General features: G+C 38.2%; 2 protein-coding genes and 1 long non-coding RNA gene across 3 annotated transcripts; all 3 read right to left on the minus strand.

The window, feature by feature from the left end:
• Window positions 1–200: 200 nt before the first annotated feature.
• On the minus strand, window positions 201–2997 carry LOC108671923. The gene is made up of 3 exons (XM_018159519.1): window positions 2750–2997; window positions 2081–2576; window positions 201–1803 (listed from the first exon to the last, which is right to left on the minus strand). Exons 1-3 carry the CDS (start codon window positions 2983–2985, stop codon window positions 1534–1536), a joined length of 1002 nt encoding a protein of 333 aa, XP_018015008.1. The 5' UTR covers window positions 2986–2997; the 3' UTR covers window positions 201–1533.
• Window positions 2998–6508: 3511 nt separating this feature from the next.
• On the minus strand, window positions 6509–7482 carry LOC125179395. Its single transcript, XR_007157254.1, has 2 exons — window positions 7144–7482; window positions 6509–6883 (listed from the first exon to the last, which is right to left on the minus strand). It is a non-coding gene; the product is annotated as an uncharacterized LOC125179395 (long non-coding RNA).
• A 2429-nt stretch (window positions 7483–9911) lies between these two features.
• LOC125179393 lies at window positions 9912–13691 on the minus strand. The gene is made up of 2 exons (XM_047885175.1): window positions 10331–13691; window positions 9912–10024 (listed from the first exon to the last, which is right to left on the minus strand). Exon 1 carries the CDS (start codon window positions 13682–13684, stop codon window positions 10523–10525), a length of 3162 nt encoding a protein of 1053 aa, XP_047741131.1. The 5' UTR covers window positions 13685–13691; the 3' UTR covers window positions 9912–10024; window positions 10331–10522.
• Between the last annotated feature and the right edge of the window lie 1594 nt (window positions 13692–15285).

Genomic DNA, 15285 nt, shown 5'->3' on the forward strand with positions numbered 1-15285 from the left:
CTTTGTCCAGGGATTTTCAACCCAATTACAATTAAGTTTATACTTAATTGCTTAATGCCGGTACGTTCCAAGTTAAGTTACAATTTATTTTATTTTAGAGAATTATATGATATAACTCATTTACAATATAATGAAATCAAACAATTAAATTTGGACACCAGGCCATATTAATTTAGAAATAAAGAAATGAAATGTAGAAAGATGAAAATAATCTTTATTTGAACTCCTTGCATTAACATTAAAAAGACAACCATGAAATGAATAGCATGACCAATGTATTCAACAAAATTACGTTGAAAAAAAGCTTCTCACACCACATTGGACGTCCATCACCAAGATGATGACAGCCGCTGGCAATCATACAATATAATGTATCAAATATTGTTAAAAAATACTAAACATTGCTTTTAAATTTAAATTTCAAAAATTGAAAGGCCGCTAAGTGAGAAATAGTGAAGTGCATGTGTTACTGCCACTGAATGCGCAAGGAAGGCTTCTCCAAGATGAGAAGCATTGGAGCTATAGGTTGCTATGGATTCAAGCCTTTACAAGCTCAGGTCATTTCTTTGTGTCATTGGAAGACAGCGTATGGCCGCAGTCAAAAGATTGTGCTTCCAGCTTTGCCGTGACTTTATGACCTTGAGCATTTATGTCTCATTCAAAAGACTAAGAATTTTCTTTCTACTTACTAGAATGTTGCAGCTACTAACTGACAAATCTCTATTACTTTTTTGAATCTTGCGGCCCGCTTATGCACTTGTGTAAACAATAAGATACGAGGTAACTCATAAAGCACACAAAAATTTGCTGCTAACAATCAAGAATGTGAAACCTAGATGTGCTCTTAATTTTCATACCACGATTTAGAAACTAAGCACTTGCAAAGCTTACATCATATCAGGCTACACCTTCCCCTTAAGTGGGAAGAGTGGCACAAAATTGTGAAGGAGCACATTCTAGAATGTGAAAGAGAAGAACAGCAGGAAACTTTCTTCAAGTGATGTATGCTCAAACAAAGGAAAAAGTGGCAGATTCTCCCAGCAAAATCCAACCCGAAATAACATCACATTTTGAATATGAAGAAACATGGTCAAAACGCAAAAAGGAAACAAAGGATCCTACACTACCTTTACGCAAAACATTCATATCAGCAAACATGAATGAATGAAAGAGAGTAGGAACAAGAGATCCTTATGTGCTCCTGGAGCAAACACAATTTCTTCCCCATTACGTTGTATCACATCATAAGTTTATTCAAGCTTGAGATCTTGTTAAAATGCAAATGACTTGCAATCCTTGACTTGTTATAATCCTCAAAAAAAAAAACCTTCACTTTTAGTACTGATCCTCTCCACTGATACTGATGCTGCACTGATCACAACCGGTAGTACTGATCCTCTACTTAAATATATCAACACGAATTTCACTCTGCAACATGCTTGCATGAACAATAAACAGAAATGTTCAAATTAGAAAACATATTTCTTTGATTTCCTTTGAATGTCTTTGAAACTGCAACAACTGCCACGCCACCTATACCTCTCCTCCCTCATCTACCACAGGCGCCCCCGCATCCGCCATTGCATCATGATTAACAACTTGTCTAAATAATGGAGCACCAACAATTATATTTTGCGGTCGCACAGACGAGAGGTGCAGGGTAATACTAGCAGAGGGGGTGTTATCCGCTTCGTGGCGACGCTTATACCATCCCGACACAAGAAATGAAGTTTGGTTTTCTTTATAATAAGCCAGGATATCTTCTACTGCATTCTTGATGTCGGGGAAGCCTGCTTCGCTCATCTAAATTTAAAAAAATCTGTGTAAATTTACTGCATAACTTATAATGATAGAATGTCAAAAAATTTCATAGCTTTGAATTTTTTGCATACATAGGCAAATATTTAATCCTATCATTATAACCCAATTTACTACAGGCTAATAAATTAAACTTATAATCATGTTCATAAGTCTTCAATTCTTAATTAAATATACAATGTAACTAAAATTGTAACACATTCCATGCAATACTAGTCCTGTTGGAAAAAATTCTGTTATCATACTTGTAGCATAAACTTACTTTACGACTGTCTTCATGAATGAACACTGCTGCAAGACTTTCACTGCAAAATTGTACAGTATCTTCAGTTATACTTGATAATTCTTTGATCTGGAAGTAGCCGTGCATTGAAATGCAATTTACTCGGCCACCGCCAAAACTTGGGCACTTTTTGTAGGGCTCCATGTGCTGTGAATCACAACCCCGACTTGCGCATGCACGAATTATACTAGGTCGAAAGATGCAAATATCACTCTGGACGGTGAAACATTGAATATGGTTGAGTTCTTCAAACTCGGGCATCACTGTATTAATATTTGCAATTGCCGCATTGCGTACGGGGACTGGTTTGCTGATACAGCTAAGTTGTTTTATCCCGTGGATTGAGGCACCGATGATCGGTTCGAAAAAGGCAACTACACATCCAATGTGTATATCCGTATATCGCCAGAATAACTTGTTGCTCTCCGCCTGATTTTGACAGAGAACATAAAAAGGGCTGCCACCAACCACCTCCCTGTGAATGGATTATCACTAATGATTAATTGAAAATAGACATTGCCAAATGCAAGCATCTAAACAACATTCAAACTTTTATAATATTAATTCAGCAATCTAAACGAATATAAACGATAAAATGAATATTTCAGAGCAACACAATATAATATACGTAAATAATACAATTCTCACCGAAACAACACTAAACGGTCATACTTGGAGATGACCAAACCCTTGCTATTTGCAAGTTTACGTGTACTGTCTGGATTATATTTTTTTATTGAAAGTATTTCGCCGTAAACTACAATTTTGTCCTCCTCAACAGTGATCTCTTCAAGTTTCCTATAACGGACATTGTCACCTGTAACATATGCCACCGCTTCAGCATACTTCTTTGCATACAACAACTTATTCACTATGCTACTCATTATTAGTTCTTCTGTAAATCAAAAATACTTAAATTAATCAGAGACAGATGCGCAGAAGACAACTTCGTGACTATAATTAATTGGCATTATTCCCAACATTTACAATCCCAATATATTGATATATACACCAATCCTGACTGATGGAAAATGTGCAATAAATATTCCATTAAATCTACAATGACAACTGCAAAGTTCATTAAAAAACATAAATTTCTATCCAAATTCCATAGTACGACCAAGTAAAAGTCTGTCTTAGATGCATATTTGAAGTGATCTTCCTTATAATAAGGTTCTAAATTCTTGACTAAAATTTTAAACCTTTTTATAACCGGAAAACTTTGTAGCAGGACTGATCCATTTGAAATACAATCAGTTTGCATATCTATAACGAGGTGCAAAAACTGACAAGCATTTTTATAGTTATTATTTGGTAATCCAATGTTTCAATTTATTGGTCTGGGCAAATAATAGTTTTATTGAAATTTAGTGAATTAGGTGCAGTGACTGCTGCAAGGTAAAATTCAGCAAGGAAAGAGCTCCATACTGAATACTGTAAGGTACTAAAGTCTAGGTGCCACAGTGACTAAGAAGGAATAAACATTATATGTGACAATAATGTGAGGCATGAGCACATATAATATAGCTAGGCTGTAGCAAACCCTTCTGCACCGCCAATAGATTTTAATACAATATAGTCAGATGGGGGAAAACAGAACCAAAATCACTAACAAGCATGTAGCACCTATAAAATGAATAAATGAAAAACCTTTCACCTACCAAATGGTATGTTGGTGCAAATTGCAATGGAATTCTATCCCTCAACTCAGACTTTTTGGAAATTGAACCTTTTTCTGTACAAAGCAAAAAAAAGTGAGCACCATGTTGGGGTGAGACAGGACCAGCCTCTAAGTTCAAGATTTCTAATCAAATTAAGGACTTGATATTTAATATTACTTACCTAGAAACATATTAGATAATGAAATGACAAAGAAATTAATCTTTTTAAATATAAAAATGGTGCTTACAGATTATTATAATTTACTGCAGGCCTTGTGTCAGTCACCATGTAGGTAGCTATATATGTATTTCATTACAAAGTCCTTCAGTCAGTCCATTACCAAGTCCATGGTTGTTGGTGTAATCTTGGTGCAACCTTTTTTCTTTTTATTTTTGAAGAAGGGCTGTTGCCTCTACATTAGGAAATTAAATTAATTTATATACTTTGGTTGTTTTATTTAAATTTTTGGGCTCTGTTATGTATAGCAATTTTTTTTTGATACACGTTTAACCATTAATTGTATAATAGTAAGCTAATTTGACAAATAGCTAAATTTATCTCAGTGTGTAAATCAACTTAACATATTTTTCTAAATATCTATACTTATATCATGAAAGTTACCATTAAACTTGGATAATAAAGTAATAATCTAATAGTGTTAACATTCACTTCACCTAACACAAGATCAACAATATGAATTAGGTATATGGCCAGATTTTATTATTTAGCCTATCTAAAGTATGCCATATTAATCTGACGTCAGACTTGCATTTTGACGTCAGACTTGCTATTTGATGACAGACTTGCTTGTTTTTGCATGAAGTTTTCAAATTAAAAATTGCTGGTCCCACAAAGTAGAATTCAAGATGGGTCAGAATACAGATGGTAACAGCAGACTTGGGGCATCCAAGATCCAGAATCAGACAAAAAAAACTTAGGCTATAAACAAACAAAATTCAATTATTTCCTGCTTTAAATCCAGACGTTTAGTATAGATTTCCTACACATAATCATACCCTCTTAAATTAGACAAAATTTTCTCCGAATTTTTAATAACAAATCCTATATTGTTCATTTAATGAGATTTACTTATACAATTCATTTGTTTACAGTTTCAAATGGGTCCAACACAAAAATGTCACTCATGCGTGCGTTGCACATGGAAATAAATAATTTCACAGGTAGATAATCGTCCAGTTTGCATGAGATATGTGGTGGTTGCTCTCACTATGTGGTGCTGAACTTTCCTGGGATAATTTCCTCCAGAAAAAGTATTTCTTTACATCTCTAACCCAAATTCTAACGTCAATTACTTCTCGAACAAATTTACGGCCGGATCCGCGGCAAGTCTCCTAATTCAGTGAGCATGGAATATCTACCAAAGTAATGAACTTGTCGCGATGCACTCGGTACACATATCATTAGTGGACATGCGATAGTTTATGGCCCCTAAGCGAACTTCTAACTATAAAATACTGAAACGAAACCTTGTTGAGCAAAATGATATTTTAGAAAATCTACGATCGATTGTTCCAGCGGGAAAACGAATATTATTCATCATTGCAATAATAATTTTTTACTAAAAAAATTTTTTAATTTAACTTAAACAATTATTTTTAGATTGCAAATTTCGATCTAAATGAACCAAATTTAATTTAATTGATTGAACCCCTCAATAGAATTATCAAATATATAGAAAATAGGCCTTAATTCAGTTCCGGCCGTCAAAATAGAATCACTGAATGCTTCAATATATGTACAATCATTTGTGTTCACTCAAAAAATGGACCTTCGATCGTTGGCAACATCAGGACACTGAAGCGATCTAATGAACATAAAATAATAAAACCAAACCATGCTCACAAAACCGACAAATATGAAAAAAATAATAATATGATTAAACAAAAAATATTATTTTTTTATATATCAAATAATACATACAGCTCGCACTAATGAGCAAGCTCTCCGAACTCGCGACGTATACATACAGACGTAAAACTAATATCAAATTTTTCGGACATTTCCCGGTATTCAAATATACTGAAATAGATCAACTACGCTAATGATTGAAGCACACGTGCGCACACATGCTAAATCAAACGTTTGTTTTCCTCGTACTAAATGTGGATAAATAATTCACATTCATATAAAAATTTGTTTAATTTGACTCGAAACAATTGTACGATATGTAATCAAAACTTCGAAAACGTTTGATGTTTTCAATGTTCACCGAAGTTTGTAAAGTACAATTGTACGATTGCTATTTTCGAAAATTTTTGAGAAAATTTCGGACACAAATAAATTGGTTCATAATCTTAATTTCCATAAAAATGTTATGGTATCAAAATGATCCCCGAAGTGTATAGAGTTCAATGGTATGATCGCCATTTTTGACAATTTTTTTTATGATATTCAGACTAAAAATAACTCAAAGGGATATAATGATAACGGTTTTTCAAGCAATTCAGCATGTCATGGTGCATGAAAAGAAGCGATATCGATGGTTGTTTTCTTCTTAATAAAGTTGAATTGCGTTTTGTATTCATTTCAAAATGGGTTTCCATCACCAAGAGAAGGGTTGAGAATGAAGTGTCAACATTATTCTTGCTCCACAATTTTAAATATTTTCTCATCATGGCCAAAATCAAATTACGCTGGAAGCCCAAAATTAATTCTATTCTAAATTAATTCCAAATCTTGTCTATGAATGACCTTATTTCAAAGTTAAACTTCAGGGAAACAACATTAAAATAAATTCCATTTATTGAATGCACTGAAAAAATATACACACAAAACCGTCCGTTAACACAGTACCGATAGATAAGGCATCTAGTTCTCATTACATCAATATCAGCACCTACTACAGCAAACTGCTACCATTGTTGATCATTTACGATGCGGCCTACACGCCCTGGGCAAGTGGTCGGACGAGGTCGACAGACTTAAATATTTCACTCAATACTTTTTTCATCCCCACGTCGTTCCAGTGGACAAGATCGGCTCGACCATCAAGGTAGTGGCGATGGAAGAGGTCAAACCGGTATGACCGACGCTTGACGTCGATGAACAGCGCCCCTGTGTTTATCACCCGGATGACACTGCTGCCCGGACCAGCCACTCCTGGTAAACGTATGTTTCAACTATTTTATGGATATATAATCAAGTATGAAAACAGCTTCATCGTAATTTTAAATGAAAATCAATACATAGTCATGATCAGTGTTAACCAATTGTTTTTTGTCGCGTTATCCAGACTAGGAAGAGCATGGCTTTGCCGTTGCAGCACCATTGCAAAAAGGGGATCGTATTCTACTGAAAATTGCCTAATTACATCGTTTATGCTCAAGTTGATATCAGCGTACAGATTATTGATAGCGTACCTTGTAAACCGAGAATGTGAAAGTTAAATTCTTTCCACACTCTCTTGACAGGATGCCTGTACCCGTATTTCATGAGCGGGGGAAGCGTCAATACGACGCATTCTGTGATGGCTCCAGCCCTACTGTGGTGTTGAAGCGCTGAAAACACCGCACGTAATTCTTCCTGTAAGGAGTCGAGACTTGGCACCCCTGTTGAACACTGAAAAAAGAGTATGCAAATTTGTTGGAACAAGATAGTCATATTTTAGAGCGTGAATATACATGTCAGAGTGGGACCAAAATCAGAGCCGGCAGTGGGACCTCTGAAAAATAACGATGTCCTTGTTGGAGACGACAAGAGCATGTGCGAACTTCTGGGAGCTCAATTTGAAAAAGTATTCAGCGAACCCCGATACTCAAGGCAGGAGAACGAAATTGGAGTCATTCAAGAACTTCCAGGGGATCGGGAGCTGATGAGCATTGAGTTTGAAACGCCGGATCTAGAGAGGAGTATCCACTGTCTCTTATACACATCTAGATGTGTATAAGAGACAGGAACAGGAGAATGCAGGAGAACCAGTGTAGTTTGGCAAGCAGGTATAAGGTGACTTCAAGCAAAGGATGCAGGCATTGATGAAGTTAGGTAGTTAGGCATAAGTTTAACAAACCATGCTGGTGTGTTATGAATGCACTGAAGCTTTACACTGACAAATGTTGGCTGTAAGTAATTGGTTAGGCCAATAACAAGGATATAAGTCTGAAACAAACACAGAAAGAAAGAAACACAAACAGTATTAACAACAAAGTTAATGAAAACCACTCCTTCCTATAAAAGAAAGCAATAAAAGGTTGCATGATCTAAAATGTCATGATAAATCATACGCCTAGCAATGAAAGTTATGCAAGAGACTGGAAGTTTAATAAGAAAGCTAAGAGGGGCAGTCTGCTCCTCTTCAACATCAAAAATTATTAAGTCCTATGGTTATGAACAGATAACAAAAAATAAAGAGCAAAAATAATTTTAACAAATTTACATTAATTTCAATAAAATATATTACAATATTTAATATTATTATTATATTTTTATTTCATAAAATTATTGAATCTTTTTAATTAAAATTAATAGCATCATGATCTCCGATTTTTTTAAGGGTACTAGTCTGTCCAATGTGTGCAACTACATGCCATATTTGGGGTCTGATTAAATGGAAAATAATTTATATGAATAGCTAGTAAGATGACATACCGTAGTCTTTTATGCTAATTAAAAAAATATTGACTGTAAAATTTTGATGCTCAAATATGCTCAACTATGCCAGACTTGCTCAGCTATGATGAGGATGAACGCCATAGAAACTGTAAAAATCTGAAAATTCCGTACAATACATTAAGTAAACATTGCATGGGCATACATAAAGAACTTAATAATACATTAAATAATGTAGTATACAGCATATCTCTTATACACATCTAGATGTGTATAAGAGACAGGTGTGANTTCATTTTTAAATTTAATTAGTTAACATTTATTTCTAATGGCAGCTCTTCGTTCGCATAAGCCAGTGGTTCCCAAAGTGGGCGATATCGCCCCCCTGGGGGCGGTCGAAAGATCTTTGGGGCCTCTGGAAAGATCTGTGTTTAATCTTTCTCTTTCAAAATTGCAGCATACTAAATATCAAGAAAGAGGCGTTTGTTTTTATATGTGTCTGTCAGCGGGGGGGGGGGGCGCTAGAGATTCACTGGAGAGCCAAGGGGGGCGCCAGCCTGAAAAAGTTTGGGAACCACTGGCATAAGCGGTAAGCCACTCACCCGCGTCAAGGGGGCTGCCTGCAAGTCAAAAACAATACCTATTAACATTATTTGACTTTTGATGTTTCTAGTATTGTTTTTGACCTGCCTATGAATGGATTTTAGGACTTTGTCCAGGGATTTTCAACCCAATTACAATTAAGTTTATACTTAATTGCTTAATGCCGGTACGTTCCAAGTTAAGTTACAATTTATTTTATTTGAGAGAATTATATGATATAACTCATTTACAATATAACGAAATCAAACAGTTGTTGCGAGACTACAGAGGCGGTCACCATTGAGAGAATCCCTCTCCTGCAATGTTAATATTAGACACACATGTTAGAAAAAATAACTCATTACTCCATTACTCACTGCAGTGAGTGACATAGAGCGCATTTTGTCGTCGAAGAAAACTCGAAGTCATGGACGGACAGACAGACAGGCAGAGAGCCAGACAGATAGAGAGGCAGACAGACAGAGAGGCAGACAGACAGAGATGCAGGCAAGCAGAAAGGCAGGCAGATAGACAGACAGGCAGGCAGATAGACAGGCAGACAGACAGGCAGATAGACAGGCAGACAGACAGGCAGACAGACAGTCAGACAGACAGTCAGACAGACAGTCAGACAGACAGGCAGACAGAGAGACAGACAGACATGCAGGCAGACAGACACAAAAACAGACAAAGACAGAGACAAATACGCCTCCGCGCGGAACTCAACCTGTTAATTTGGGTACAGTTAGTACAGTCATTCCTTGCAAGTTAATAGTTAGCTTTGGCATGTGTATAAGCATTAATGGCAAATTCAATCTAGCGCCAGCTAATTATTAAATACAAAAATGAAAAATATAACAGTAAATATTTCAACATTAAAGCCAGCTATGTACATGTGGGTAAGAAAAATACTAACAAAAATAAAATAAAGCAAAATCTCACACATTCCAACACTGTTCATAATGCAATGTTGAAGAAGCACATCATGACATCTTACCTCACAAGATGAATCAGGCACAATTATCAACATTTTCTGGACAGGCCTGATAAGCAGCTTGTAACCACGACTTGGATATTGCATAAGAGCCCCCTCTCCAACTGACATCCATAATCCTGTAACAAATTATTAAATACTCTTTTATTTGCTTCCACAAAATAATGCATGATGACGCTCTGCATTAAAAAAAATGACAATTACCAAGAGATATATGTTAGTCACACAAAAACCAAGATAGGCAGCTTTAGAGGAACAGCTAATCTAAACTTAATTTTATTACATAACATGACTAAAATAAAACAATCACTATATACTACAAATGAAAACTACAAAATCAGTGTTGATTAAACATTTAAATTTACCTGTAATATTTCAATTACTTTAATAGTTGGCATAATAAGGTGTATTATGCCTCAACTAACCTTATGTTACCATAACAGTGCAGTATGCAGCCTCAAGTTCCTGTGCCTCATCCAGTACATCAAGCGATACATAGAGCCGCATGTAATTATGCAGCGATTGGAATGTTGAGGCGGGCACCATTTAGGGATTCCCTCTCCTCAAATACCAACTCTCCCTTCTTTCATGATGCTTTGAAAACGCTACTTCTGCTGTCACTCTAGTCTTCTTTTCTTGTTGCAACTTCTTACTTCGACATCCTCAGGCAACGGTCTTTGACTTTCTCTTGGGGGCAAGGTGACCTCAGCAGCAATTGGTTCTATTATTGGAGAACCAACTTCAGGTCTTGTAGTCGGCAGCACACAGCACTGCCTGAAGACCAGTGATGATGCATTTTGAAAACGTTGCCGAAAATCAGCAAATGTTTGTTGACCACATAATATCGCATCATGACTGGTTTCAGTGTTATGATGTTGTTCATATATATTGGCTCTCCACTGCTCCTCAAAATGTTGGCGCATCTCTAAATTCTCATGCTGATCACCTCCACCAGGGAACCCGCAAACAAAGGCGGCTACTGCCCATGGTTTGAAATGATTCCTGCTATCCAAACGAGAATAATTGTACTCCCACAAAGCATTTTCAATTGATGCTGCTTCCAATAGTTCATACTTGTTAGGAAAGTTGATGCTCACAAACATTGTGGTAAATCCACAATTTTGAGAAGGAATGGAAGTATTGAGAGAAGGCAGTGATTTGATGGGCGGAAGAATGCCACCTCCATCTCTCAAAGCGTCAACTGAAGACATTATTTTGTCAATTCGATCATCCCATACATTAGTTTGATTCAAGAGTTCCGTGATGGCCTGCATTGTGTCGTGCTGAGACCCCACAAACAACACATCATCAAGAGAGGAGACTCTGCTGATTATAACCAACAACTGATCGCGTTCCCAGAGAGAATATGTGCGATTGCCTGGATTTATTTGAGTTGCAAGCTTTGAGCACGAGTCACCTAGCAGACGATGAACTGTGCTGCACACATAATAAGTAAGTGGAAACTGCAGCCTGCGAGCTTTGGAGCGTGGGAAACCAACAGCTGTTGGAATGGTCCAGCGACGTGAGAGCCAGAACTCCTCTGCATCTTGTGGTATTCTATCCACATTCCTACATCCAGGTGGCAACAGCTTCACCTTAATACGCTGTTCCTCTCTTGCAAGATTCATATCAGGCAACCCAATAGCAACAACTAGCTGCCCTTGGGAGAAGCGAGGACAATTTCGAGTTGAACTGGTGTTATTGTATGTTAAGCGTAAGATTTGCCCAACATACAAGAACAGTTCTGCGGGTTCCTTCAAATGATGGGTGAGAAGCTTGCTTATTTTAGCGTTGGCTGGCTTGTAATTGCCTCCAATCACCTCTGTCTCATCTTCTGAAGTGATTATACAATGCTGCAAACCACGAGTTTGTTTCTTATGATCCAAGAAAACTCGTACAGCATCCGCGACTGCTGCATTTTTACCAACAACCCTGTGGTATTCATCGGGCACATCATTCCATGATGCGACAAAGTTGCGTGGAAAACACCGTGCTGACAGTGTTGATACGACAAACTGAACATCTTCAGCTGCAAGACTCGGCTTTCTCATTTTCTTGATAATTTCTTGCAAGTCAAAGTCTCTCCGTGAGCGCACAAAGTTTTGCAGACACATAACATTGAATAGAGTGTAAATGTTGGGACTCATCCATATTGCAGTGCCATCAACAGGTTTCAATTGCTTTGGATCACCTGATGCCAAGATGAGAACTCCACCAAAGGGGACATTTGTGCTTTTGATCCGGCGTAAAACGACATCCAGTATATTGAATAAATAACCAGGGATCAAGCCTATTTCTTCAATGACTAAGACATCAATCCGTTTCAGATGGGCTAATTTTCTAGGACTTCTTACCAAATTACCAAGACATTTTTCAGCAATAATTGCGACACTCTGCAAGCTGCTTTTACTCACAGGTAAGCAAAATAACATGTGTAAATGCTCCCCACCAAGGACTTGCGCGCGCTCTGCTGTTAATGCAGTTGTGATTGTCCTCAAGCCTTTGGACAAGGCGTAGAGAGCGGCCAACATCAGAAGGTAGGTTTTTCCCGCACCAGGAGGGCCAATTAAGAGAGGAAATTTGACAAATGCTGTCCCAACATTGCTGAATGAGTCAATGGTTGAAGTGAGTTTCTGAAGAGCCAACATTTGTTCTTCTTTAGAATCCTCACTTTGGCCAGGAAGATCCAGATTCAACTGTGGCACAAATTCAAAAACTTCACCACTACCCAAAATTTCAGGTTCAGGAGCATTTTCAAAGTTATAGTTCACTAGAATGGTGACCAGTTTGTCACGATTTGATTTTTCAAGCAAGCGCAATTGCTCTTCTGCGTCAGCTCTGATGGCCCTCAAACTGGCAAGAGGAACATCTGAGTACTCAATTAGTCCAGTATTAAAGTAATACTTGAGTCCGTCCATAGCAAATTTCAAGCATCTGCTAAAGGCTGAAGTACTCAAAGGTAACACACGTAAATCTCTCATTACATATGTGGCAAGTATCTCGTTGGCCTCAGCCTCAGTAGGATGGTTGGCATCAAGAATGAGGCCAGCCTTTTCAAAAGAATGTAATAGTGTTGGAAAACCAAAAAGATCAATTTCCGTGTCAAATTTGCCCTGGGTCAAAAGTATATGCACCAAAAATTTATTAAAACATTTTGGCTCAATACCCGAGGATACAACAACGACTTCCTTTGAACTTTCAGAATCCACAAAGTTCTTGAACATGGCAGATCTAGGTAAATCCTGCATCAGTTCTGCAGCCAGCCTCTCAACCAAATTTAGGATATCATGGTGATCAAAATTGCCATTCTGAGCAGCTAGCTGGCGCAAGTGAGTTTTCAATGCAGGCAAGTAACGGATGCGAATTCGCATCTGCTTGCAATCACCATCAATCCATGGGCTTGTCTCCAAATCTGCTGAGGCCTTGTAGCTTCGCACAGATTTCCCACTAAACCACTGAATGTAGTCAGATACTGAGCGCACAAAGAGCAGCTCAGGTGGCCGGAGATTGAATGTGCTGGTCGGGTCAACTGCAAGAGCCGACTGAGAATGCTCTCTTATGAGGAGCAATTGCGAGGGGGTAAATTGCCTCCAAGCTGGCAAATTTTCTCGTGATGAAACAGGCAAGAAAGAGCCATCGCGACCAACAAATTTCTTTGTCATTTGATTAGACGTAGACGATTTCACCACTGCACACCGGTGCTCACTTGCATGGGTAGAGAAGCTCTTGAATTCAACGTTGGAGCAAACGTATGGCAGGCCAAGCAAAAACCAAACCATCTCATTCAAAGATATCTCTCTGGCCAATGCTTCAGGAGTTCCATCTTTCATATTTTTAGCCTCTTGAGCCATCTTCGCCCCAGTGATTTTGCTGTGGTGCAATCCTTGCATAGTAACTGTTATGTCTTGAGAATTTTTAGCACGAGCTGCTATAACAGCTAACCTCTTCTCATCAGCACCAGCAGCGTACTTAACAAGGTAGGAAGTTTGGAAACGCCGATCACAGAGCTGCACATTTACCATGCTCTTGAAAGCAGCAAAAAGCCGAGCATTCGTTGGCACTCGTATGCAGTCAAGGTCAGTGGGGTATATATAGCGACCTCCCCTGAGCTCTGGAACAAGTGTAATTTCAGTACAAGATGGAGAAAACGGGCTGGGCTGTTTTGTGCCAAGCCCTAGACTCACGAGACGTTCCTGCGTATCCAGGTCAAACAAATCAGTCTTTTCTTTGAAATAGGGTGAACGACCATCGTGTCGAGGAACTCTACAGACGAAACTTCCATCCAATTTTCTCTTCTGACATCTCATTTTAGAATTCTTACATGAATGTTGGGTGAGACAATCACCCAATACACACAAATCATCATACTCTTTCTGATCCTTGATGAAACCATCTTCGATGAGACTGTCACAGTCTGTTCTGTTTGCAGCGCTGAATACCTCACTAATCCTGTTATGGACCTTCCTCACATTAGCTGCTTCGTGCAAATCTTCATCGGCTAATGTGAGTCCTCCATGAACATGTGGTCGGTTCCCCAATGCACCCTCCGACTGGAACTCATAACGGTACCAGTAGCTCCGGACTTTTCCAAATATTTCTTCATCTGATTTCTCCAAGTATTCAAAAAACAGAGAGACAGACCTTTCCCAAGCTCTACACAAAATTGGAGCATAATTTTGAAGGGCTCTATCTAGTGCTTCTTGGTCATTTCCATGAACTTCTTCTAGTGCGCGTCTGATTGGAGCCACTCCAAATGTCTCTCGGTCATTGCACGTCAGAGTGATGAAATAGGTCCAGGGCATGTCACGCATCATGGCCGATAAACGATTCACCTCTTTCCGTGAATCAATTTCATCAAATCGAAAATTAGTTTGTTGGTCCTCTACATGGATGAAGGCTTTATTTATATGCTCCAATCCCTTGTTCATTGCAATTAAGACAGAATTGTTCTGGAGCAACGAATTCAAGTAAACGTCAAACGCAAAAGCGATGTAAGAAGGATCATGAGATGTCAAGGAATTGTGGTCACAAAGGCGGACTCTCAGGTGATCGATCAATGTGGCAAACCCTCCAAATGTACTGCGTCTACCATATGGACCAAACATGACCGACGGCAGTGCACCAACAACTGACTCGTTAACGGTGGCCCAGAAAATTTGGGGGAATAACAAGCCTTCAGGATAGAGAAGCGGAAATTTTTGTTCTTCTCCAATAGAATGCAGGTGTGTGATGAAACGCTGCAATTTAACCGGAGCTTTTCTGTTCACATTAACCCGATCATGACAAGAAAGATGGTTGTTCAAAAGAAAGTGTCCGGGTGTTGTGGCACTACCTTGATATTCCACGCTTCCTTCACCAGAAAAAGCACTGAATGTTGGCA

This window comes from Hyalella azteca, unplaced genomic scaffold, assembly GCF_000764305.2.
Source record: "Hyalella azteca isolate HAZT.00-mixed unplaced genomic scaffold, Hazt_2.0.2 contig17199, whole genome shotgun sequence".
NCBI lineage: Eukaryota > Metazoa > Arthropoda > Malacostraca > Amphipoda > Hyalellidae > Hyalella > Hyalella azteca.

Bases quoted from the DNA above. Each gene is read 5' to 3' on its own strand.
- LOC108671923 (XM_018159519.1), bottom strand. From the start codon at position 2,985: ATGAGTAGCATAGTGAATAAGTTGTTGTATGCAAAGAAGTATGCTGAA. The intron at 2,577-2,749 runs GTGAGAATTGTA...ATCCATTCACAG, and splicing joins GACCGTTTAGTGTTGTTTCG to GGAGGTGGTTGGTGGCAGCC. The intron at 1,804-2,080 runs GTAAGTTTATGC...TTTTAAATTTAG, and splicing joins TTCATGAAGACAGTCGTAAA to ATGAGCGAAGCAGGCTTCCC.
- LOC125179393 (XM_047885175.1), bottom strand. From the start codon at position 13,684: ATGGTTTGGTTTTTGCTTGGCCTGCCATACGTTTGCTCCAACGTTGAA.